The sequence below is a fragment of the Triplophysa dalaica genome, chromosome 1 (genome assembly GCF_015846415.1).
Source record: "Triplophysa dalaica isolate WHDGS20190420 chromosome 1, ASM1584641v1, whole genome shotgun sequence".
NCBI lineage: Eukaryota > Metazoa > Chordata > Actinopteri > Cypriniformes > Nemacheilidae > Triplophysa > Triplophysa dalaica.
In genome coordinates, this window is record NC_079542.1 from 21,468,111 (window position 1) to 21,494,148 (window position 26,038).

General features: G+C 38.2%; 1 protein-coding gene across 1 annotated transcript in view; it reads right to left on the minus strand.

The window, feature by feature from the left end:
- Positions 1–682: 682 nt before the first annotated feature.
- The window catches only part of dok4 (docking protein 4), a 34,342-nt gene continuing 8,986 nt past the window's right edge, over positions 683–26,038 (minus strand). Inside the window, exons 2-9 of the mRNA XM_056749314.1 lie at positions 10,697–11,002; positions 4,885–4,992; positions 4,202–4,316; positions 3,901–4,020; positions 3,545–3,734; positions 2,656–2,794; positions 2,412–2,529; positions 683–1,905 (exon numbers count right to left, since the gene is read on the minus strand). Coding sequence (XP_056605292.1) covers positions 1,763–1,905; positions 2,412–2,529; positions 2,656–2,794; positions 3,545–3,734; positions 3,901–4,020; positions 4,202–4,316; positions 4,885–4,992; positions 10,697–10,762 — 999 coding nt within the window. The 5' untranslated portion in view covers positions 10,763–11,002 and the 3' untranslated portion in view covers positions 683–1,762. The remainder of the gene's footprint in view (positions 1,906–2,411; positions 2,530–2,655; positions 2,795–3,544; positions 3,735–3,900; positions 4,021–4,201; positions 4,317–4,884; positions 4,993–10,696; positions 11,003–26,038) is intronic.

Genomic DNA, 26,038 nt, shown 5'->3' on the forward strand with positions numbered 1-26,038 from the left:
TATCAACATTATTAGTAAGATGAAGCCCTTTTTTAAATTACATACAGGACATGAGTTAACAAACACTAGAATGACTATAAAAAACGGTTCCTCTTCTGTACCTGTAAATATATTAAGCAGTAGGTAATCACGCCTCCAGGATTGTGTGCCGGAAAAGATCTCGAACCAAGTCAATCACACAGACGACACATGTGCTGTTTTTAGCTGCATACTGGGCTGTCTATTTTATTTGAGTGGAGAGACAACAGGGAATGAAGGGCCTGTTTTGGACGTTGGTGTGCTGATGTCCTCCAAGTATAAACGCAAAACTAATTTGGTTATCCAGACAATGCTGGTTGACAACTTCAAAAGGTAAGTTTCGTTGATCCACTAGCTATACTCCATATATAAACCAATCTGACCTGCATTTAAATTTAAGCTGGTCTTTTCACCAGATGAAACAAAAAATGAGAAAAAAGCCAGACTCAAACTTCCGTTGCCCACAAGCAACTCGGCTATAACCCCTAGGCCACAGCTGCAATATATCGAGACAGTTACAGCATGACAAAAACTAGAACAGTGAAGCTTCAACAAATGGCTTCGTCACGTATACAGACATCTGCAGAGAAATAAAAAAGGTAAACCTCAGTGAAAGACTTAATTTCATGGAAATCACAACATCAGAAAATACCAGACAAGCATGAAAAGCATGAAGAAACATTTATTGTGAGGCGTACCACCTTATTTAAGATTTTTTCCTCATTTTGTACAGAGCTGGTAAAAACCTTTTTAAATATACAACTGCCAAGCTGCTAAAAGAAAATCTACCACTATACACGGCAATGTGTCTTGTGCTTTGTTGGTAAATTTCAATAAATATATAAATAATTCATAAGCTATGTTACAGCCACCCCAGCTGAATACATCTGTCATTTTTGATTCCCCCTCACCAGGTATACATGATGTTGACCGTATGATCCTTTAGATATCTTCAAGATAAAACGTTGCCTCTTTCTAAAAAGGTGAACAACAACACAACACATATGGGTGATTTTAGCAGGAAAAAGATTCAGCTGTTCCTATCGTCCGGATGGCTTTCTTCATTACACAACACAGTCTCCAAACACAGTTGTATGTCATAACCAGTCATTTTTTAAATAAAGCAGAAGGAGAAAATAACTGATGAACCTTTACAGAGTCCTGTGACTTGGGTGGGTCTTGCAGACATGTAAATTAGATTATGGCTAAAGCTTCTGATTGAAACAGATCTTATATTGAAGAGCAGAAGCGTTCAAGCTCAAACTGGTTGAAGAAGAGTGTCATTTCTGAAACGGCCTAGAATGAAGACCGCACCGAGGGAACTTGATAGGCGTCTACAAAACTCTTTCATATCTAAACGGTTTACCTCAAGGGACATGCATAGGATTGAAGAACGTGCATGAGAAAAGAGTTCGAGTAAGGGGTAGGTATTCAAAACCTACATTATCTACTCTCACATAAACCCAGAAAACCATATTGCACTGGGAACGCTACAGAGTCAGATCCAATAAACGTATACTTTTACTGATCTCTCACGTATGCTTTAAAGGTCTGTGGGCCTCGCTTCATTTGAAGTGCTGGGAGCGTTCCCTCTTTCCGTGCCCTCAAAATCACAGGCGGCTCAAGGATGGCTGAGGCAGACCCCTGGCCCCGGTGAAGAAGAGCTGATGGAAAAACATAGGGCAAAGTGCTGTGTGTTGGGAGGCCTAGAGTTAAAAACTGGTGTGTTTCTAAGTGAAGCTGCTCACTCGGTGGGGTAACTGGGGTAGTGCGTTGACGGCTGGGTGCAGTTGTGGCTCACGGGAAGAGTCGAGTGTCGTTCTGGAGGAAGACGTTTGGAGAAGAGGTCAGCGTCCACTCCGGATTGACCATCGCCATATATGTCTCCTGCGTGAAGATGGAAAAGTTAAAGGGGCAGGTAACACAAAGCACAAACAATACAGAAATAATATGTAAAGGAGAAAAGTGATGGGGTATTGGGTGTTTTGATGTCAGAGAGTTTCTTAATAGTACAGATGACTGAAAGTAGGATTGCAGCTCTTCTCATAAACAACACAACTTAAGGAATCATGTATATTTCTGGCACAAATGTGCACACAACTACAACTATACAAGTGCAAAATATTTACACTGTTTGATTTCTAAAGTAATTTAGATATTCCGGTAAAAAGAAATCTTATGAAATGCAAAAAGTAACTGAAATAACTATACAATGCTTCTCAAAAAATGTGGGTTATAGACCCCGCCCTTGACATCATTTAAATTTTTTATAGCTCCATCAACATTCAATACAAAGAGCATCCTGGAAAAAGCAAAAGAAACATTTTCCCTAAGAGGGCCATTTAGCTTTATTGTACCAATCACCATCAGCAGATTTCCTGTAACTATCTCACCGTTGGCAGAATCCACCCCAGCCTGTGATCCGGTGATGTGGTGCCAGAAAGCACTTCGCGGTAAAATTGACGTGGGGGTGCAGGGATACGACGTTCCTTCTGAACCCTTAGACATGAGCTGATGGGAGTGATGAGAAACAGAATACAATTGATCTTTAGATAAAGTGGTTCTAACATTTTTGATTTGCACTGAATTATATAAATCACAGTAGAAGCATTGTGTATTTCTATAGGCTTCAATTACTTTGCTGTTTTTTTCCATTTCCATGAAGACTCTCTTGTGCTGCTCAGCTATAGCTAGAGTGGAAGAATGAACCCTTTGGTAGATCTGCTCTCCTTCTCTTGTCTGGAAAGTGTACAGGCCCTCGCCACTGTCACACATCCTAAACAATGAAAAGCACTATTTTTAACAAGCAATTTATATTAGTCTTCACAAAACTTTATTTAGAAGTATTGTACTAAAAAAAAAACTAAAAGTGTTTTCTAAGGTTTTTTGTGTGTTATGTACAATCATAGCCCCAGTAATAATGCTAAAATTCAGCTTTAATGACACCAAATCTGTTCATTTTAACTGAAATTATTTTTTAACACTGTTAAATGAATAGTTCAATAAAATATTATTTTATTATTTATTTTATCCTCATGTCATTCAAAACCTATAATACTTTCTTTCAGAACACAAAAGAGGATATTTTGAAGACTATAGGTAACAAACAACATCACTCTTTTTTTGTGTTCTACATACGAAATAAAGTAATGCACTAAATGATGTAAGTGTGAATAAATAAAAATTGTATGTTGTTGTTGAAATATCCTTTTGAAGTAATAGATATACACTGTGTGTTAAATTACAATAGCCACTAGGGGGCAGTGTTATATTACTTTAAACCCTGTGGAAAAACGGTCTCTCAAAGAGCATCCAGCTGGTAAATGTTATTTTATTATATGATCAAAGCACTAAAAGAGATAAGAACACTTAATCCGTCAGTGAATTCCTTGTAATCTATTCAATAAATCCTTTTAGGAGGCACATGGTTCAATGGCTCTTAACTGTGGCTTCCATGTTTATTATACACATGACATCTTGCATTCGATCTGACCACTGACAGAACTAATCTTATCACATGCTTTACCTGCCAGCCTCAAAAGTGAACCGTGTAGCATCCCTGCCGTAGCGTCGCAACGAGCAAAGTGGCCAAGTTACAAGCTTGGTACGAGGGTTGTGAATATCCCAAAGGTAGATGTTTTCATGTGTGATCTGCATCATACATTCCCCGTAGATGTCAAGATTAGGACAGGGCAGCAGGAACACGTTAAACCGCTCTGTAAGAACAACAGATAGTGGGAATCTAGTTACCAGGTTTAAAAAAATCTATATATGTGCAACCATGATGACATAACAGCCCTCATGACATGAAACAAACCAGTTGAGGAACATAAAAAGTAATCTCACAGGTAAGCATTTAGCCCAATGCCTACAGACTCTCACCTGTGTGTTCACACTGAACTCCCGCGGCCAGAAGGTCTGGTTCTCCAAGGCTGATGTCATTCAAACGCATCCCCAGGCACTCAATAGACAAGGTTTTAAACCACTCTTCAGCCTCCAGCTCTGGTGTGAAAACCAAAAGATTGCAGTGGTGTCAATGAACCGATAAGCGATGAGCAGGTTTTTCAATGAATATGTTCCATAAATAAAACAAATACAAATAGATGCAGCTTCTCAGTGTGCATGAGATAAGCACAACATCAGTTTTTAAGTTAGAAATGTCAAAAACGACGTCAAAACAGACCTGAATCACAGGTGAAGGTTCGAGAAGTGTCGTCTGTGAAGACGATGGCCACTGCTTGCCGCTTGGTGTCGCGAGGCAATCGCGTCACATTCTTCACATTGCTAATTTCTGTCACCTGTGTAGGTAAAAAAAAACGCTAAGTCACACGTCTTGACAGAGATGAACTTGGGAACAATTAGCATTTAGAAAAGTCCTCTGTAGTCTTCTCATTCATCTTTCATGGTATGTAGCGGGGAGTGGGAGTTGCAGAGTGCAGTGAAGAAAAGCAAATGAGACTGATAAACGGACAGAAAATCAAGACGTGAGTCAGCAAATATAGCGGCAATTGTGAGGGGATATTTTTTATTCAACATTGCTGCATTTATCTGTCAGAAGTTTAGACATTTTGTGTATTTGTGTGTCTGGGCTTTGGTGTATGTGGATAAAAATTGACTTGCACTGTTTGATGTGAAGACATTTTTTGGTCCGTATTGATTGGACTCAAAACCCCCTTGACACCGCTTGTCTCGTTTTTGTAATCTTTTCTTTCAGTTCTATTGCATTGAATGCCCTGCACAAGGCTTTTAGTATAATTGGACAACTGAAGTGACACTTGAATGTTTTGCCTGAATGTTTCATTTCTCTTGTGGCGTTTTCATGGCTTGAATTAGAATTTGGCTGAACTGTTGCAGGCAGAAGTTTACCTTAGGACACGCTCTAAGGTAGGCAGACTTCTCGTCCGGGTATTTCTCAAGTCGGCGAGGGCCTTTGCTGGACGACTTCTTAAACACCAGCCAGCAGCGCCTGTAGATCTGAAATATACAAACATATCGCAAAAACATTAGTGGTTACCCGTTATATTTAGGTACACAAATTCATTGTTAACTACTTGCTTATTAACATGCATATTTGTAATATATTAGTATGTATAAAGCATTTCATTATGCAGAATTGCCTTATTCTACATCCCTTAATCCTCCCCAATATCTAAACCTAAAAACTACCTTTTTAGCAGTAATTAAGAGATTGTTGAGGCAAAAGTTGTAGTTAATAGTTAGTAAATAGTGAGAATTTGTCTCTTTTCTAAACTGTGACCACATATATGTATACACTTTCTTTTTATTAATCCAAACAACATTTTGAACAGAATAGTATCTCAGAGGATGAATTCTATCCAATGCTAAAAATGTAAAATCTGTTATTTGCACATCACAAAATCTTCTAATTAAACCTACACCACTTTTGATCTGCCTTAACCTTTTTGTAAACACTGACTTTCCCTCTCCGAGCCTTCCTTCCATAAAAGCTATTTTCTGTTTGTACCTCTGATGTCCTTCAACATCCAAACCTACAGTTGCCACGGTAACCTCCATCCATTTAGGCTAGCGCTCCAACCAGCTCGAAGGCCAACCGCGTTCTTTAACATCACAGGTCTCCTCCGCGTACTGCTAGATTACCGCAATCTACTGGAAATCGCTCTATTTACGCAACAGTATTTCTATTTCGTCTATTCAACAACCATAATGACCCTCTACAGAACATCCTGCCGTATAGGCTTTCTAAGAAATAGCCGTTTGCGTTTTGACAGTACTTTATGTTCCAGTAAAGAAAGTACATCTTTTTAAGTGCTGGTAGACAACAAAAAAGGCAAGACGAGAAAAGGGGAGAGAGAGAGAGATGGAACTAGATAAAGGTATATGCTTTAAGTACAGGCATGCTTCCGAAAATATCTGAATAATTTGTCTTTTTGCCTCAATTAAACTAGAATCTGATTAAAAATCCCCATGTTTAGACTGGACTGATATCTTAAAGGTTCTATTCGGAGAGAGACAGTAATAAACATTACATTAATCATCAGGCATGTATAATGACAGGTCCGTGTTGAACCTGATGTAAGATGAAGAGGTTTTAACAAATGAGTCCGCAAATGCCCTTCTAACCCCAATGATCATGAACAGACATATCAGTCGCCTCACTTGTTGGCCTTAGTATGATAAGACAAAATCAAGGCAAATAAAAACAAACTTCAAGTACTAATGCTCACTACTGAATGCTAAAAAAAGACTTTGTTTTGTTAAGAGTGCACAGAAGCTAAAACTAAAAATAAACTGCAACTGATTTTCTAGACAACGTTAATTTCTCAGCAAAACCAAATTCAAAATTCACTTGAGGACATGTGTCCCCTTACTTTGAATGGCTATGACACTTTTTCATTTCATAACGGGAACTTAAAAATGATAAACAGTACCGTAGGAATGTACAAGATGTTCAATTTCCCTGCTGTAATGCTGTTGCGGTCATCCAAGTTGACCTTATAATCATTGCCACTTTGAATGCTTAGACCATTCATAATAATAAGAAAAACTTGAGAAAGTTAGCTGCATGGTTTTCCATTCACAGCAGGTAAAAGATTGATCCCTTGTTTGCAACATTTTGTCCCCTGAGGTTCCACAAATCCTCTGTAAACAGACTGTGCAGACATCAGCAGAGGAAAACTGCGTGTTTATAGCGACTGCTACCATAAAAAAAGAAATGAAACAAGCGACATAGAGATCAGGCCAAAATCCAAATCACAGCTGACCACTTAACCAAAACAACAGTCCCGAGTAATATTACAAAATTATGTTTTTTCAGAAGTCACTGTAACTCTATTACTATAAGCTGTTTTGTCAGAAAATATTGTTACCAAATGTTTTGCAAGATTACATACAAGTAGTTGTACTCAGGCAGTTATTTTTATATCGACAGGTTCTTTATATTAGAACATATGCTGCTCCCCTGATTCCCTCCCTGGAGAATGAACTGTCATGGCACGTCAAGGAAAATGGCTTACAAACATGGTGGAGTATTGCATGGAGTAATCCACCGCACTTATCACAAGTGCTTACTGCAGGTCAATATAAGAGAGGAGGTGAAGGGAACAATAGCTGCTAATGAAGGCACAGAAAGTATGTAACGGTAGAGTTGAAAATGGAAGAGAAGAGATGATGAAACAAAGAGGCATATCTGCCAATTCATTGTGTTAGGAGGCTATAATGAGTCTGTTTGGCTTATATATTCGTTTTTGTCATCTGTTCGGTCTCAACTGCTCATTCTCATCTGCTCTCATTCTGAGATCTCGGGAACTCGGCTTGACATTGGGATGGAATAATACAACTATTATAACAACAGTTGTGGAAATAAACCACTTCCTTTCAGGCAAAGCTAAATTTAAAATATCAACTTCTTGACAGTGGTCACAGAAACCTTTTGGGGATTTGGGGGAAGACTAAAATTCAGGTCTCTGTCTTTCAACGTACACAATTGTGCGTTTATTTATGGCAAAAACGTATTTCTCCATATGCTTATTATGTCCCCTATTAACCAATACCCTCCCTATCAGAAGTCTGGGGTTGTGTCAGAATTGCCATGCCTGTTGTTGGGTCGCTCTCGACAGGAAATGTGCTCAACAGAGCTGGTGGTGGCTGAGGAGCAATTAGGTTGATTCCAGCATGGCAGTGGGGCCGGCGGTACAGAGCCGCTGGAACCCGAGCAGAATGCTAAACAGCGCTTTGATTAGTCTGATTGGAGCTCTTGGTCTCTAAGTGGACCGCAGAGATACACGAGGAGAAAGGGAGGGAGAGAAAGAGGAGCATACAGTCTGTCTAATTAGCATCCCTAGAGGTGCACGGAGAGCTTGGCAAGGGAGGTGAAAGAGAGAATGTGAGGAGGTAAGGAGGGGGAGAGTTGGAAAAACACCGGCCTGGAACAGTGTGAGGAGGAGAGGATGAGGAGGCTGTCTGACAGCCACATGTGTGAGGGGCATGAGCTCCGGCACAGAAAGCAGGTGGCAGGGTCCAGAGCTTATGATTAATTAAATGCTTCTGTGCGCTTACGGATTTGCAGAAATGTGCTACAAAACAGATATTGTTTTTCCTTACAGAACGAATTGGGTTATGCATTTGGTACACCAGATATTCAAGAAAGATACAGAATGTGTAAAGTCACTGCTGATCTTTTTTGTGTCAACATAATAGTTTTAGAATGTTTTCACACCTGTAGATGTTTTGTTTGATTAAAGAGATTCAATTGTAACGATGTAGGATTTGTCTATTGGTTCATTTCACTTTCACATGCCAACATTAAAAAAATTAGCAATGCAAGTCACATACTGTAAGTGTAAACTGAAATGCTATTGTTCAGATTGCACCCACTTCTGGAATTTTTCTAACAGGGATCACCTGTCAAGACACACATAAACAGCTACCCAAGATTTATGTGACTTTTTTCCCTGTTGAAAAGCAACAGAAATCAACACAGAAATTCTAATGGTTTTTAAAATACCATTAGTAGCCATTAGAGTGTTTTTACGTGGATCGAGATTTCTTTCCTGAGCGCAATCTCTGTGTTCATATACTGTATGCTCAAATGAACTTAACAAAGAGAGAAAACACGCCAGGTTCTGGAATAATCGCTCCACATGAGCCAGGTGTGAAAACACCCTTACTTGTCAGTGATATTTCACACATGCTGAGCTTAAATGGTTATTAAATAACACCATACAGAAACTGCACATGATTGTGTTTGCCATACAATACATGAATTAAATACATTGAATTGAACGTGTGTGGGTGTGTGTACAGAATCCAGAAGCATCATTCATTAATAACAGGACAAATACGAGGACAAACATCTAAACAGAAATTCTAAATACTGCTGCTCACCATGAATACCTTGCAAAAAGTCTTTCAAAATGTCTACCCACGCAGTCAATAGCACTCAAAGATGGATAATACAAAATAAATGCTGTAATTTGTGATCTTTTTGTCTACGAAATCATCTGAGGAGAATGCAATCCTTCCTCCAATCAGTGGAAGCTATTTCCCCACATCTAGAAAGAGAGAGAGAGGGATATAGACAGAAAGAAAGAGAGAGATATGGCTTTGTCACAGCTCAGACAGAAATGCAAATGCAGCCAAACACTCAGCGTTGCTGCCAAATCAGAGGCTAAGCAGCAGCATGGATGTAAATAGTATTAGCTGCGCATAAGCGGGGATTTACGATATTGTGCTTGCCTTACGTGCACAAGCATAACATTAAATAGACAAAAGAAATTGACTTACAATTAGGGAAGCCATTTGTTAAACAATGAGATCGGAATGATGCCTGTTTTTAGACAGAATTCAAATTCAAGAGAGAAAAAGAAACATACAGAAACAAAGATGCATCTGTGCCAAAAAGAAATAAGATAAAAAATCAGATAAAGTTTAGGAAAAAGAAGAAAAGGAAAATACAAACTCCTTTAAGGTAATTTAGCACCGCATTCCCCAGAGGCACTGTGTGTCACAACCTCGCTGCTGCCACAGTAACCACAATCCTGCTGACTACATAATTCAGCTATCGACCTTATGCATTTGCACGAGAGGCACTCGGAAAAGTCACTAGACATGGCTACACTGAAACTTCTTAGACCTTGTGAAACATCAAGGAAGCTGGCAGCTCTATACCGAATTCAACCCAGCTACACTCTAAAAACATTCTTAATAAAAACATTCTTAATCAGATACAGTAAGCATATGCAGAGCAGAAAAAACATGTAATGTAAAGGGATTGTAATGCAAGTAAAGCAAGATCAAAACACTAATAAAAAATGACAACGACAGTGACTGAAAAAAGATTTTTCCAAAATAAAAAAAAAAAGAATTTAACCGGGACAGCAGCTTTGGATGAGACACTCACAGACCTAGTGAGGCTAAAGAGGATCATTGTAAAACTGTAATGAGGTCTCTGAGCTAGAGATGATGGTAAACGACCTTACAGTATTTACTCCTGTTGGCCTTCCACGTATTGGACCGTTATTGGTTTACAAACCTAGAAACAATTTGCTCATCCTCAGCCTCTTAAAAAACATACATTAATCCTACAAACTGTGGCAATAGTGTATGTATTATGCAAAATGTCCAGTCTGATTCAAATGACATTAAATATCTCAATCTCGATGGTACATGCAATGCCATTTTCTTAGCCTGTCTGTCCTGCTCCTTTTAAGCATACACTAACCTTTACACATATTGATTTATGCACTTAAGAATACGTTTACACACCAATGTACGAAGTTAATGCCAAAAGTGCTTTTTGAATGTCATTGTATGAAGTATTTTAACATACTAAACAATGTCTGTAAATCTTCTTTTTTTCAAAGAAACATTGCGTATGTTGCGTAGCACAAACATCCAGCATACAGTCCTGCATATGGCCCTTGTTAGTTCGGTTATACTTGTGTATTCCTAAAGACTGAACACATAATATGCATTCGCATGACATCCAAATGATCACAGTTGTACATTTTCAGAGTTTACATGGAAAGGATAAAGGCCTTTTTTCAAAAACGTGCACTTCAAAAGTTCCCCAAATTGCTTTTGGTGTTAAAACAAAATGCAAGGAGTTCAGCTTTCAATTAAAAACTTTGTTGTGTAAGTCGACCCTTAACAAATTAATTTGACTTTGAAACACCATGCATTGTTCTCTTCTACTCACCCCCAGTTTTCTGCTCCGCATGCGGACATAGCCCTGCTTGACAATGTCATTGAAGTTGGAGGCCATCTCTGAGGAACCTGGGAACTTCTCAAAAGAATAGAGGTTTGCATCCAGCCCTTTGGTTTTCGCCCTCACTCAATCCAACCAGACCCTCCTTCCTTCTTTGACTTTGTACTTTTCTTCCAGTCTCTCTGGACCACTTCTGCTCTGCAATTTTGGGGAGCTTCACGTCCAGAAGATCATGTAGATCTTCAGATAAGCTTCATCAACAGGGCTTTTTAGTTTCTCCTCACTACTGCATGATGGCTAAGAGAAGAAGAGAGAATAGGCACATGTATTATTCATTTTAGAGAATGGTGGTTGCTTGTGCATGCAACATTATCATAGATTATTCATTGAAGTTCACCTACATTTAGCAAAGGAAACCCACCCACCTGTCCATTTACTTTTTATGCCAAACATTTCAAGCTCAAATTTCACTGCTAGACTTAAGACATTAAGAGCCACACAAGCATGAAAATTGCTTGAAATGGCATAATAGCCTAAAATAAAATGTTCTGCCAATTTTACTTCCACACTAGCGCCACACATTTTTTCAAATATACCATTTAAGTATAGCAGATTGTATACTGGTTAGGTTACTTTAAGAATCACATTGTAAGCAATTGTAAGTATATTGTAAGTAACAGAGTCTCAGCATTTTGGAAACAGCACTAAGCACACACAGACTGGGGAGAAAGTTTCACTTTGAAAAAGCATTTCACTGCATGTCGTACTATGTACGGTTTTGTATGTGACGAATGAACTTTGAACTTGATGTTTCTCAGCCTTTCACAAGAATCCTCGGAGCCCCGGCCCTCAGGCCAAAGAACTGGTTGTAAGTGCCTTACTATTGGCATTATCAGCACACTCTGGCACAGCACCCCAACGCTGCACATTTCCCCCAGAAGAGCGCCGGGGCTGAGTTTAAAATTCTTGACTGCAGTAGAACACAGACATTAAACTTTAACAAGGAGCTCATTAGCCAGGACAGAGCCAGGCTAATCATTGTCGGCGCTGTTGGTTTTAAAAAGTGCCTCGCTCGGGAAAGGAGGGGCCCTTTGCTCCAGTAGAGGATCAGTGAATCATAATGCCATTATTATGCGCTCTTATGACCTAGCTTCAAAAGCCCTTGTCAGGAGAGTGAATAGAAAAATAAAGATAAAAGGCAGATGAAGGATAGTTGTGGAAGGATGTGGAGAATTGACTTTGAGAGGACCTCAACAGCGATTTAACGGAACAGTATAATGAGAATCGAAAATCAAAACAACTCGAAAATGAAGGTTTAACAAGTCAGCACTGATATACATCCGATACTGGGAGGAGAGGTTAAGAAATAAAGACATAAAAAGTCAATCATGTTGTTTTAGTGTAAATCTTTATCGGATTTACAATTCTCGCCACACATTCTTCACCTTTACTGCCAAAGCACAGTACCACTTCAAAGACATTTAAATCTGTTCTGTTGGCAGGCTTTCACAGCGAAGACTTACATGAAAGTGCATGTAGTGCATCATGATAACTGTTCTTCAGTAGGAGGCAATAGATACAAATCAAGTGCAAAGTTGAAGCTAAAAAGCACCAATTTAACATAAGAGATGCTAAGTGCCTGTTTCTGCATAAAGAATGGCGAAGAGTTTGCAGAAAAGTGCCAAATTGTAAAGCTTTAGGTCAGTGTACAGAGTGAAGACATTCTCAGAGGTTATTTTTAATTAAGACGAGTTTGAAAAGGTTTTTTTATACAGCTGTGCCAAAACACAGCATGCAAGTAGGCAGCTATAACAGAGTTTAAGGGATTTATTCCAAGTTAGAAGAACTTGAGAACTCTTCTATCCTGGCAATCTTGGTCATTGAAATGAGCCAAGATGGGTGTCTTTGCCTGAGTTCAGGCATCTCTGCTGATCTCTGTGGTGGTGACTCAGGAATCCAGGTGTGAACAAGACTCAGAAATAGCTAATGAATACACACAACAGAATACACCACCCAGTCCCCCGCAGCACTAGCGACAAACAGCTTGTTAAGCTGCAGGTGACACTGAATGTGGGAGGGAAAATGGAAGAAGAACATCTGTTTTCACTGTTAAGTGCGGGTATTGACAGAGAGCAGAGATCAGGCGGCAGACAAGAGTTGTCTGTTGAAAACCCGGCTAATGATAGCTCTGCAATGCCTTGTCGCCATGTCTTTATAATCCCTGCGAGCTGACGAGTCACATATGGTTATGGGTTCAAGACCTGTTTTGAAGCTTTGTTTCATAAAAAAAATTCAGGATCATAACATTGATCTGGGACAGATTTATTGATTTAATGTGACGTAAATGATGTAGTGGGAACAACAGCTCCTACAATAAACCCAATATTCTGTAGCCTGGATCATAAAACAAGTGTTGTGCTTTCAGCCATTATCTTCAACTCTATAATAGAAATACAAACAATGCAATTATATAATCTCATTCCATTGTTGCAAATGTAATCTGCTGATAAAGGGATTGTTGAAATTGAATGCGAATTATTCATAACAACACAATCTTTCATTTGCTGAAAAATTATTCTAAAAGGATTAAACGCTATAACATGCACTTTTATCTCTTATTTTTTATTTATTTAATTAGTGATATTGAAAATGACAAACAATGTGAGACATTTACTGTAGGAGAAATTAAAATAAATTTACAGTAAGTACAATGATACTGACATAAAACTGTATGAACCAGCCTAAAGCAACAAGAACATATATGTTTTATGTAAATCCTGATCGGCTACAACAAGTAAAAGGGCATTCAGTTGGTCACTTAGTTTCAATTTCTACATAGTAACACATGTAGTCCGACCCATTGTGAAACTTATTAAATTCTAAATGCTGCATTACGTAAAAGCATGTAAATGAATTGTGATTGTGAATTCCTTTACTTAGTTTTTACTTAGTTTAGTGTGAAGAGAAAAATGACTTAAAAATTTTCTTATACCACTAAGCAATAACAAATGATAAAGGCTTCATAACTGTAAATGCCAAATTAAAAAATATTCACATGTTCAGACTTGGAAAAACTGTAGAGTTAACCATTTTGACTTCAATGTCCCCTCTATTGTCCACAATAAAATGTACCATTATTCTTATCTAGAACTTTGCATGAATAAGATATTTTTTTGCTTTTTTTATTCTTTATTAGTGTAACTAGGAAGGCGGGACGACAGCCGTGAGGCAACGAGGGGGGGCTGGTGGTGTGAGTGATAGTGGGAATCAGTAGTGAACACGCCGGTCCTGCATCTCTCACGGAGGAGGTCGGGCGCATCAGAGGACGAGCGACAGGACTGCTGACGAGAGAGGATCGGGCCAGGACATGTGTTAAGTTTGTATTTATGTTCTTATGTTTACTTCCCTGTTTTTGTTTATTTTGATTAAAGTTTGGTTAAATATTCGCCGGTTCCCGCTTCCTTCCTTCCTAACTTTGAACATTGCTAAACTTAGCTTAGTTTATATGCTGGTTTTGTCTTATTTTAATTCAATTAATTCAAATCAACATATACACCTTTAGCAGACGATTTTATGGTTGTGGCCAAAGACGGAAAAACTTCCTCAGGGAGAGAAGAAAGTAAGCCAGCAGGAGGGGCAGAGATGATGCTGATTGTCAGTTCTGATAAACTCTCCATTGGATTATCTCAGAAGAAAACACATAAAGAAAACTGAAACTGGCTCTTCTGAGCAAGAGACACAAGATGGACAGTGAAATATCAAATAAATGTGAATGAATAGAGAGAAAGGTTGGCATAAAGAACAACAGAAAGAGAGGGAGGTCATTTATTGTAGTTGTGTTACTATCAGGGGTCACCTATACTGGTCAGAAACCGTCTTTAAAAGCAATAAAATAACACACCAGTACATTGACACACATTAGGAGAATTAAGCCACTATAGTAATGATGCCTATTTCATAAAGAAATGCAATGCACATTATAGCTGTATATAACAGGTCTCTGTTACATTTATTATATCCGCAGTGTTTACCCAAGAGAAACCACTGATCTAAAGCAAATTGTAATATTATAGTACTATAAAATGTAGCTTCTTTCTATCAGGCTACCTCATTGCACCTCTTCCTGACACAAAGACATCTCATTCTCAACAGGTTTAGCTGAAAAGGCACATTATGTGAAAGTATTAACACAAGCGAGGAGTTTGTCGGACGGCCCAATAATACACATTTGTCCCTTTTTGCTTACTGTGGGCCGACAGCTGTCTAGAATACCCGAGGTAACCAGCAGCTGCACCAGTATGCACTACACAAATGAAAAAAGAAGGCTGACAGAGAGAAAACCCACAAAAGCAAAATACAGCAAACAGTAAAGTATTATCATAAAATCTGTCACCTTCCCATTTTGGAAGTGCATGCAAAGATAAAGATCTCTACAACCTGTTCGACAATAAATTCAACTATATAGTGTTCATGAAAGGGTCAATGATACAATATCAATTTTAAAGAACATATCCTGTGGATAGTGTGGATTCAGTTGCTAACATACGAATAAAACTAATAGTGAAATGGTATGTTTATCGGGGCTTGACCCCTAATAAGAAAATCCGTACAAATAGCTTTTTTGTTTTGTTAAATAAAGAACCACCTTATGTTGCACTACATGAAAAGCATAATTTTTTGCTTTAATGCCTTTGCCGTTCGAGCAATGAGATGACGATTTACATTTACCTCTATTTTACATGAGGATCCCTGAATGCTAATAACATTCAATACAAGGTGTGAGCTACTACTGTAACAGATATAATAAGTACCTGTTCACCATTTACTGTTTTAATTGTTGTCTAACTGTTCCGCCACGTTCTAGTGAGCCTTGATGTAAATTTGTGTTCTATTTTTTATATCACTGTATGTAGTTGCTGTTTTTTAAGCAACAAAGCTTTAGAGGCCAAACTACATCAATATAGTCACATCTGTGCATCATGGGCAACAATAGCTTTAAGCCATGTCTATATTCACAATAAACTGCATGGCCTCTACTACTTCATTGCTTTATAAAAAATGTAAAATGTAGGAAGAGGAATGTGGGAAAGTGCCAGTGACACATTCATATTAGTTTTTTTTATTCATCAAATATTTAACAGTATAGTAGAAGCAGCTCATTTGGCATTGTGTGGGTCTGGAAAAAACAACACAGTATAAATGTTGCAAATTACCTAAATAAAATGAAGAAATGAATTTACATTGTCAGCTTCAAAACCATTATGAGCATGTTGCAGTGCTTTCCAGAAAACAAAAGCAGAAGGAAATCAATTCAAAACAGCACAAAAGGGTCAGGCAGGACATAATGACTGGACCGGCACTAATTAAGTAAAGCCAATCAAAGGTTGTTAGTGACATTGACCCTCACTGCCTATATCTAATTAAAAGAATGGATGAGGAATTCATCGAAAAACCTCTTGAAATCACAGAGTGAAATCTGGAGATTACAGAAACCCAAGAATATTGAAAGGTAGTTGGGAAGTTCAGTCTACGACTCAATACATGACGCGACTGGCCTACCACTTTGTGGGGGAGCGTCTATGTTTCTACCATAAGAAAACAAGGGGATTTGTGTTTTGTGACTTCAAAGATACTTTAGGATTACACAACATATAATCAGGAAAACAAATGCAGGAAAAGAAAACGTGTGGAAATAATTTCTTCACAATTGTTCTTTTCTTCTTTTGTTCTCCTCAGAATGTTAACAATTCTTATAAATAATGACACATGCTAAGAGATCAAAAAGACATGACTGTTTCACGGTTTTACTCTTTAACTTTCCTTAATTATTAGTCCTCCACCTTCCTGTTTTTAACAGTGTGTCTCCCATTGTGTCTAATGACCTCAGGCAAAGCAACCAACCCTGTGACGTCACCGACCATTAGCGGTATTGCAAGATGGCGGTGTCCCTTGCTACAAAACCTATAACAAGGCATCTTTTTGTAATGGTAACATTAATTTGGTTTAAATATAATTTTTGATCGGAGTGGAAAACCCTTGAATAAATAATGTTTACTTGACTGGATGTTTCACTTCAACGTACAACAAAACGTTCATAATCCAACAACAGGCAATTTTTATTTAATCATTTGTTAATATAATGTCATATAGGAGTGTGTACGATATATTGTGTGCGATTATTTCGCAAATCTAGTTTTAACGATGTGCAAAATCATATTATCGAGTATGTCATGCATTTTTAAAGGTCTCATGAACACGAATTTCGAATATTCGATTAGTTTTTTGATTATAGAATTTTGAATAGTGTTTGCGATCTTAAAAAAAATTGCCGTGTTTTCACGCGTAACGTGTTCATGCAACCAAAGGGTGGCGCTGCCAATAACGACGCACCTTAAACATAAAGGCTGTCAATCAAGGGACAGTAGAGAAAACATTTTCTCACAACAATTGTTAATTAAGTTACGCACACTGTAGTCCCGCGTGGCTTAACGGATACGATAAATTGAGACGGCGTCAACAACTAGTTCTGTGTGGGGGTCTTTAATAAAATGAATGAGAATAAAGTGCAGTGCAAACTCTGCAATGCAAAGCTGGCTTATCATGGATCAACAACTACGATGCACAATCATTTGAGGGCGAAGCACCCAGCAGGTCCATCCACAGGTCAGCAATCAGTTGCTAGTCTTATGGTCAGACCAACCAATTTGGAGGCCAGACGGGCGGAGCAAATAACGGCTTTAATTACTAAGATGATCGCTAAGGACATGCTTCCGATTGGCTTTGTCGAAGGAGAGGGTTTTGGGTTTTAAAAATCTTATGGAGTTTGTACTGCCCGAGTTAACTGTTCATCTAGAAAAACCATCACTGCCAACTTTTGAAAACTTTGTGAAACTTTTTCATGACAATAGAAATAGAAGCCTTTTAAGCTATTAATTCATGAAATGGTTCCGGACTGTTAATAAATGCCGTCATTCGGTTAATATGTTTTAACGCGTTTTAAGTCTGGTCTAAAATCTTTATGGCTTTATTATATTTTCCTTGATTAATCACACTGTGGTTTTTAAGTTGGTATAAATGTGCATGCTTATATTTTACAAGGAAATGTTCTAGCATTATGAGCGGTTGATGCTGATCGACGTGCTGTTAATAAGTGCCATCATTCGGTTGTTCATATATCAATATTTCAGCGCATTATCTTAATGTTTAGCTTGATGTAAGATTGCCTATTCCAAATACAGCAGTGTCGTCACGGATTTAAAGCGTAAATGTTCTCTCTCTCTGAATAGTTCTCATCGATCTTCGAATATAATTTTTGCATTTAAATGAATGATGGGATCTGTTGTCTTCAACTCCACCGCTGATGGCCATCAATCAGACGGGAACGAGAAATCATGTTAGCGGATGAGGTAAAGTTTGATAAATATTGCGAATAATTTTGGTCCATAAATAAGTGACTGCTCGAAAAAAGCTAGTGGCTTGCTAGATGCCAGACACTACTTCCGCATTTGTCCATCACACTGTTGTCATGCGGTTTCTATGTCTACTTAGAATGGCGATTTTTCTCCCAATTTACAAGTAGTTGAAGACATTTTATATATTGTAAGCACTCAGCTGAACAAATATATAACACTAGCGTACTAGCAGAAAAGATCCCTCGCGAGTATTCTTTACGCGGATACTTTTCTGCGCGCTCGCGCTGTATAAACATGCCTTCGCGGAGCAGCTTTTTCACGCTTGTATATCATTATGCGCATTTGCATCGCACGTACGCGACTTTTAGGTCAAAATAAACGCCATAGTTGTTCATTTTTTCTGATCAAGGACGATGGCTTCTTTTTAATAGAGATTTGAGCTTGGTTTGGCTCTATTCATTCACACTGACAGCACTGTGAGAGTTACCTAGTACCTGGGACATGACCTCTACCACCAGGTAACAGAGAAATAATAGAAAGGAAAAATCAGTGGGTGGGATGAGGCCGACAGAAAACCAATAAGGACGGCTGGACCCAGTGGGCTCAGCTGGCTTCATGGCTGGCCAATTGAATTTTTCTCTCCTCTCCTGTGGTGCTGCAACTGTGCAAACCGCCTCCACATGGATCTGTGTGTGCGCGTGCTGTGTGGTGTACATCCTACTGCAGGACACTCGATCCACTGCATACACACATCAGTACTCTGAGCCAATTTCACACTGAATTAAAGAGCTTTGTTCTTCCTTGACTGCCATTGGAAAAGAGCAAGGACTCTCTCACTCTCTCTCTCTCTCTCTCTCTCTTATCCTGGTTTTGTATCTCACACACTGTCTATACAACAACCCACGTATCACGTTCATTGTGCCAGATGTGTCCTCTCATGCTCTGCCTCAATAACTTTTATTTATTTTTATTTAAAAGGGGAATGATGAACATAAAGAAGAGTTAAAAGTGATTCTACTGTATTTTACTTTTGAAATGCTCAGCTCAGTAAGTGGGGAATGGTGAAGCTTCATAATCAGCTGCAGGTTGAATCAATGCCTGAGGCTCAAGAGCAGCAAATGAGGGTTCAGATGAGGTTGAAGGGTAACTTTAATTAATATCCTTTACACTGCACCAGAGGGAATTTGACCCTATAGCTATCAAATGCTCTATTCACAATGGGATGAACAGGTAATTACCAGCAGGCATTTAAGAGAAGGAGAGAGAGAGAGACTGAATAATCATCACTCATGGCCACAGCTGATATAACGGCTTCCAATTACAAGAAAATGTATTTGTATTCCATAAATAATACAATGTCAAAATAAAAATGAGCACATTTTTATTGCATTTCTGACTTTAACCTTATTTCTAGCCTAAATTTTTATACAAGGTGGCTGTAGCAAGATTCAAAGTAGGGAAGGAAGGAGACGCGAACCGGCAAACATTTAAATCACTTTAATAAAAATAAACAAACAATAAAACGGAAGTAAAAAGACAGCCGGCCGCCCCTCACGGTCGACGGCCGGAATATAAAACATAAATACAAACATAAACATGTTCGGGCCCGGTCCTCTCTCTTCGAGGGTCCGGTCGCTCGTTCTCTTATATGCTCCCGAGACCGGTGAGTAATTGTTAATGAGCGCCAGATGTGCGCGCACCGCCTACTCCGCTACAGTGGCTTATTCATATGAATTCATACAATGTGAATCATACATTTACATTTACATTTAGTCATTTAGCAGATGCTTTTATCCAAAGCGAGTTACAAGTTTGGTAAACAATGGAAGCAATTGGGTCAAACATTAGGACAACAAAAAGCATAAGATCAATAAAAACATGTCTCACAAAGCCTACTACAGTGTACAGAGCCAAGTTTAGTTTATCAAGCTTAAATAAGCATGCAGTTTTTTTTTAGATATTGTAGAAAAGATACAGAAATCAGAAATGAACTGTCAGGTGCAGACGGAAGAGATGTGTTTTCAGCCGATTCTTAAAGATGGCAACATACATATAAAACAAGATTATTAGAAATACCAATACTGGAGCCCCTCCCCTAACACCTAAACCTAATCATCAGTGGTGTGACAGCAACTCGTACTACATTTCATTCAAACGTCACTTTTCTTATCTACATCAACAGTTTACCACCCTTCAAATAACGACAAGGCATGACATCATCAAAACATTCAGAACCATTAATGTTGCGACCGCACTAAAATTGTTGTGTTTTTATTTGCTCATCGCAAATTCTGACGTATTTGCACTATTATTATTGTTTATTTTTAAACTGTATTATACAAAATTGGATGGTGTAATATTATTTTTTAGCATGTCTGGTCATACGACATTATGAATTCTCAGAAGTTCAACAAACTTGAACTTTAGAACACAGTGAAATTAGATTTATTTGTCGCTACACCTTGCATTTCTTCTGTACATGAACATGAATCAAGTCAATGGAACTAAAATGTCTAGCGTGACCACTGAATAAAGCTTAACACCCCAACACAGATGACTGAATTAGACAAATAAAGCTGCAAAACAGTGCAACATTCTTCTGAATGATGTGTGGGTACAAAAGTAGTGATAGTTATATCATCAAGCTCCATTAACTAAACCACACCATATTTTTTATGTTTTAAAATATTATGCCTGATTGACTGATTAACAGAAGTGGTGTAAATTCTGCTCGTTGTCAATTCCAAAATCTACAGTACCAACTCATAATACCATCTTATTTAATACATTTAGTCACCAAATTGCAATCAACCATCAGAAATCTACAAGACATCAACATCAATGATTCACTCTTCAGTAAAATGAGAACAGTGAGTGAAAAAATCACGTTGATTAACGGCACTCTTCTTCAAAAGAGAGAGAAAACAGATGGAAAAAGAGAAGTATATGATATATTGCTGGATGGAATGAAGATGCCTCAGTCTGGTTTACAGGCCCTGATCGTGACCTCTTATGGAAAAATTCCAGCTCTCCTGCTACATAGTCTTAACAACAGTCTCACACACATACACGCAACCCCCAGAACTGGGAAGCGCAGTTAGATGAGACATGATGTCTGCAAGCCTGTATCTAACACAGATAACACTGCAGCTATAAACACGCACAACTTGTTTCAGCACCCCCCCCTTCAGCCTGACGCGACACTTTGTCTCCAGTCCTCTTTACCAGATCAGCAGAGATAAAGTTAGAAAAGCACAATTGTATGTGTATGTGTTTTTGACAAGATCGTGATGTACAAAGTTGGATGAAAGACTTGTTCAAATGTAAAACATATTGTCTTGTTTGAGTAAATGGAAAATATGAAAATGATCTTAAAACTTGTTTCACAGTGTTTTACATGCACTTAGCCAAACACACACACACACACACACACTTGCAAGACTGATAAGTAAAGGAACTTCTGAGGGATCAGTCCCTGGCTTTAAGATTGAAACGACTTTACATTTAAGGTTACATTAATTAAGTGGAAAGCCTTGGACGAGTTTATATTGGCAATAAATGAGCTTCGATTAATTCTTTGTTGACGGTGCACAATAATAGACTTATAAAGCATGTTGTTCAACTTCAAACACTAGAAATGAATAATTAAGTTATTATGATTAACAGCAGAATTAAACTATAAAAAACATTTCACCTTCATTTCAGTTATTAAACTCTTCAAATTAATCTTGATCGATCATAAAAATACACCTCTAGTTCCTTCAATGTTTGTTTGTTTGTGAGAAGCTGACAAAGTATTTCATTACATTGCTTTTAGTGATTCCAAATGCCACGATGACCTATGAGTGTCTGTCTGCTTTCTCATGCTGTGTAAAGCCTCTTTATGACGTCTAGAGTACAGTATCTCTGTGCATATTCCACAAACAAGTATTTTCTCATACACTTTCAAATCTCTCAAATACTGCTGCAGAACAACAACAAATAAAAGCATTTATAATTCATAAAATCCCCTCAGGCATGAACGCAAAGGAGAAGACGTAGTTTGCTATCACCTGGAAGACGTTTATTGCTTTTTAACTTTATGGGGCTTTTTGACTGAACTATTAAACAGATTCAAACATTTTTAATTCTGCAGCGCAGGGAGAAATTTCAACAAAGCGCAAGGCAGTCTCTGTATTCCAACACTCTGGTGTATACACACAAGGGGAACATTTGAGCCTGTGCATTTGTATTGGGGTAAGGAATATTAAAAACTGTAAAAGCAATAGCTTTTGTGTCTAGAGAGCAAAGAAACACTTCAACAAGGTTTATTTGAATATGTAAGCTAACATGTGTCCTCTGTGCTTTACAAAAACCTCCAAAAATAAATCTTTTTACTGCATAAGTTGGCAGAAAATGACAGCAAAAGCTGTACAGCAGTAAAACAAATATGGATGCGGATATCTTGTGTTTATCTCTGTATATATTTGCACTCTTTATTAATTTCTCTCTTACTGTATGACTACAATTCTAATACAATAAAAAAGACATTAGCTGCCTCGTACATGGTGTACTTTAAACTATGGACTCACTCAAAGGCGCATCAATTTTAGAAGAGTAGTGTCATCCTGGATGAAAAACACTTAACATTTTTACTACACTGATGCTTTCACTGTTTTCGGGTTGAAGGAAATGCAGATTTTAATGCATATTGCACTAGCTTTAGTCCCGACCCATCTATGGAAGGATGCAACCGTTAACACGTAAAGCTTCATTTTCGAGATGTAAAAATGTACAAAATGAAAGAATAGTGCATAAATGCGTGAACCGGGTAGCACCTAATGTGACAGAAACCATTTCGGCTCCTCCAGTTTAGCTCATTCCCAATTGCTGAAGCTAATGAAGGGACAAATGAAGGTGTTATGATGGCAGTCTAGAATTTATCACACCATCTCATAGCTTGAATGAACAAAGCTGAAAGAGCATGAGAAAAAGAGGAGGAAAATAGAAAGCATATCTCAGACAGGTCCAGATTCCCCTCATTGTCATCACACAAAGCAGGTATTTGGTGTGGTGAAGAACAACAACCGACCAAAGGTTTCGTCTGGCTCCTGTGGAACTGAGGTGGTCTGTCTGGAGTCTGACGCTTTCTTTTCGCATCCACCCATTTTTTCCATTAAGCATTTGCTTTGGCAGTTTGGACACAACTTAGTCTAGATTTTAGAGCCATGCACCTATTCTGAGAAAGTCTTATATACAAATCTCCCTCTCCTAGTCGTACTAAGGATGAGGCTCTGAACAAGTCAGGAATCCTAAAACAGGCCAACTCTCAGACATCAAATTCCCAGGGACATTTTAAATTAACTAGGCCTTAAGGAAGAGAGTTATCCTAATTTACTGGATCTACTGGGAGGATAAGTAAAGACAGGGGTTTGTAGGGCAGGCAGTGGGACTGGAGGAACATTATGTTGATGAGTCAACAGCTGGTTTCGCTCTTACAGAGCATCAGCCAAAAGTTTTTTAGAGACACCTCAGTGTACAGTCAAACTGTACAGCATTAACTAATGCCTCATTCACTCAATTTTGAACAGCTGCCAAAAAAATGACATGTTTTTAGTGTGACTACTTTTTTGTCATGTATTCTGTAATAGTATATAAAAAGCAGCAATATACACTAAGGACAGGATAAAAAACACTTACACATAAAAAGTGCATACAAAATGTTTGTAGATTTTGATTCTTGGTCTATGTAAAAACTCAACTGAGATGACACATATGTAAGTGTGGATGTTTCTCATAAGAAACAGTTTCTGTATGAGTTTCTGCTTGTCTCTTTTCAGGTAGCCCGGTTGAGTTTGGAAACAAATTAGTCATGTTTTCCTGGAATCTCTACCGTACCAAAAGAGTGTTTCTCTAACCCACAGATGGGTCCTGACAGCCTCGGATGACTGACATTGAACAGAGAAAGAGACGGAGAAGATGAAGAGAGCAGAAATTAGGCACAGACAGAATGTGAGATGAAGAAACATGGGCTCTGGGAGGATGTCAGAAACTCAGAGGATTGTTCACGTCAGCATTCTTGAGCCTTTGGCTTTGAAGACTGTCTATGGCATACTGAGGTGACAGCCACGCACCAGTTCAAAACACTATGACGCTGTGCACTTCATCATAAAGCAGTGGGCTGAAAGAGCGAAAGAGTAGGAGAGACAGGACAGAGAGTGAGACACTTCTGGGGATGCACGATTATGGAGCTCTGTGGCCTAATCTAAACCTACAGCTGTCACTTACACTGTGTCTACACCGGACGCAACTGGCACGGCACGACAAAAGACATTAGAACCGCATTAGAACTCATTATACTTTTACATTTTGTCCACACTGGATGTGGTGTGACGCGCCGGTAGCGTCTGGTGTTACTGGTACAGTTGTGATAAAAAATAAATAGGAAGCAGCATTTTCTCCAATTAGTAAGCCCTCAAATTCACAACCTTGTTACACATTCTGGTATGGGTATTATTTTTTTAAATCATATAGTTTTGGTCTGTCTTGTCTTTAAAGTTTAGTGTTAGGTTTATATATTTATATTTTAAATTTCATTGACCATTTGTTAAAAAAGTGAAAACCCTATTTATTACATTATTTATACCCTATCTGTGGAAACTTAAAAAAACCTCAACTCATGTCCCACCACGGCACATCATTTAAAATAAACTTAGAAAGTTAAAAACTTTGCAAAAAAGAGGGTCTATATAATGTCCTATTCTAGTCTCATAACTTGATTTATGGGGCACAGCAAACCATCGGAGCATGAGAGGAAAGATACAGAGGGAAAGACAGCAGGAGGAAATGCGCTCACTATTCATTTGTTATGGAGCGAGTGCGTGAGGGCACAACTTAGACACAAAAACAAGCCGCAAGCCGCATCTCTATCTCTGTCATAAATTATGGATGTTGTTTGATGTCTCCTAACTGCTGTGGGGCACTCAGGGGGCCTTCTCAGCGGCAGGCCTAGCAGAAGAGCCAAACTTATAATGTTGAGCCTTCCCCTCTCAATGTCATCTTCAGCACAGAGAGTGCTTTTCAAACGCATGGGTCATGGACCGTTGCATCTGCGGTAAAACACATTACAGTAAAAGAGCAGCTCGCTTTATTCACTGAATGTTCTTTACACAGTTAGAAATGGAAACAAAGTGGTGCTCCAAGTTAAAAAGTGGTCCTTATGAAGGCAAGAATAACAGTTACAGTATTGACGCCTAGGCTACAATACAAAATTTTATCCTAAATTAAACTTTAACTTGAAAGAAGAATATAGACATGAGTGATACTTCGAATTCATGTAGCCTGTAACCTAGCAGACTCAATTTAGAAGACTTAAGACACATTAGGGCTTTTCACACTCAAAGATGCAACAATTACAGATTTTGATGGCACGATTATAGTCTGATGAATAATCACGGTTGCGCGATTATGACGATTATTATTCGTACATGAATTTCTACATTTTCACTGGCCCTGAAAAAAAAAATCACAAAAAGTAATTAATAAATAATAATGTCTAGTTATTAGTTTGTTTTTTGACCAAAGCGATCTGAAAAATAAGCTCATAATACCATACAACTATTAGCTAAACTCTAATAGTAATAGTCAATCAGTTAATAATAAAATTATAACAAGTTATGAGCAATAGCACAAATAAATGTAATAAAGCAACACACAAATTCAAATTAACAGTGTGTTTTAGGTCTTTTAATGTTGGTGTTACTGCGGTTATTAAGTACAGAAACTGAATAAAGGAGTCAAATGTAAAGTAACACTTCATATTCTTCACAGTATTCTGAAATACACTGTAGATCAAACCATATTAAAGTTATTAGAGTTGATCAGTCAGGAGCAGTGAGTCTGTTTTGTCTTTATTTTTTGTTGTTTGATGAGCATTAAAACA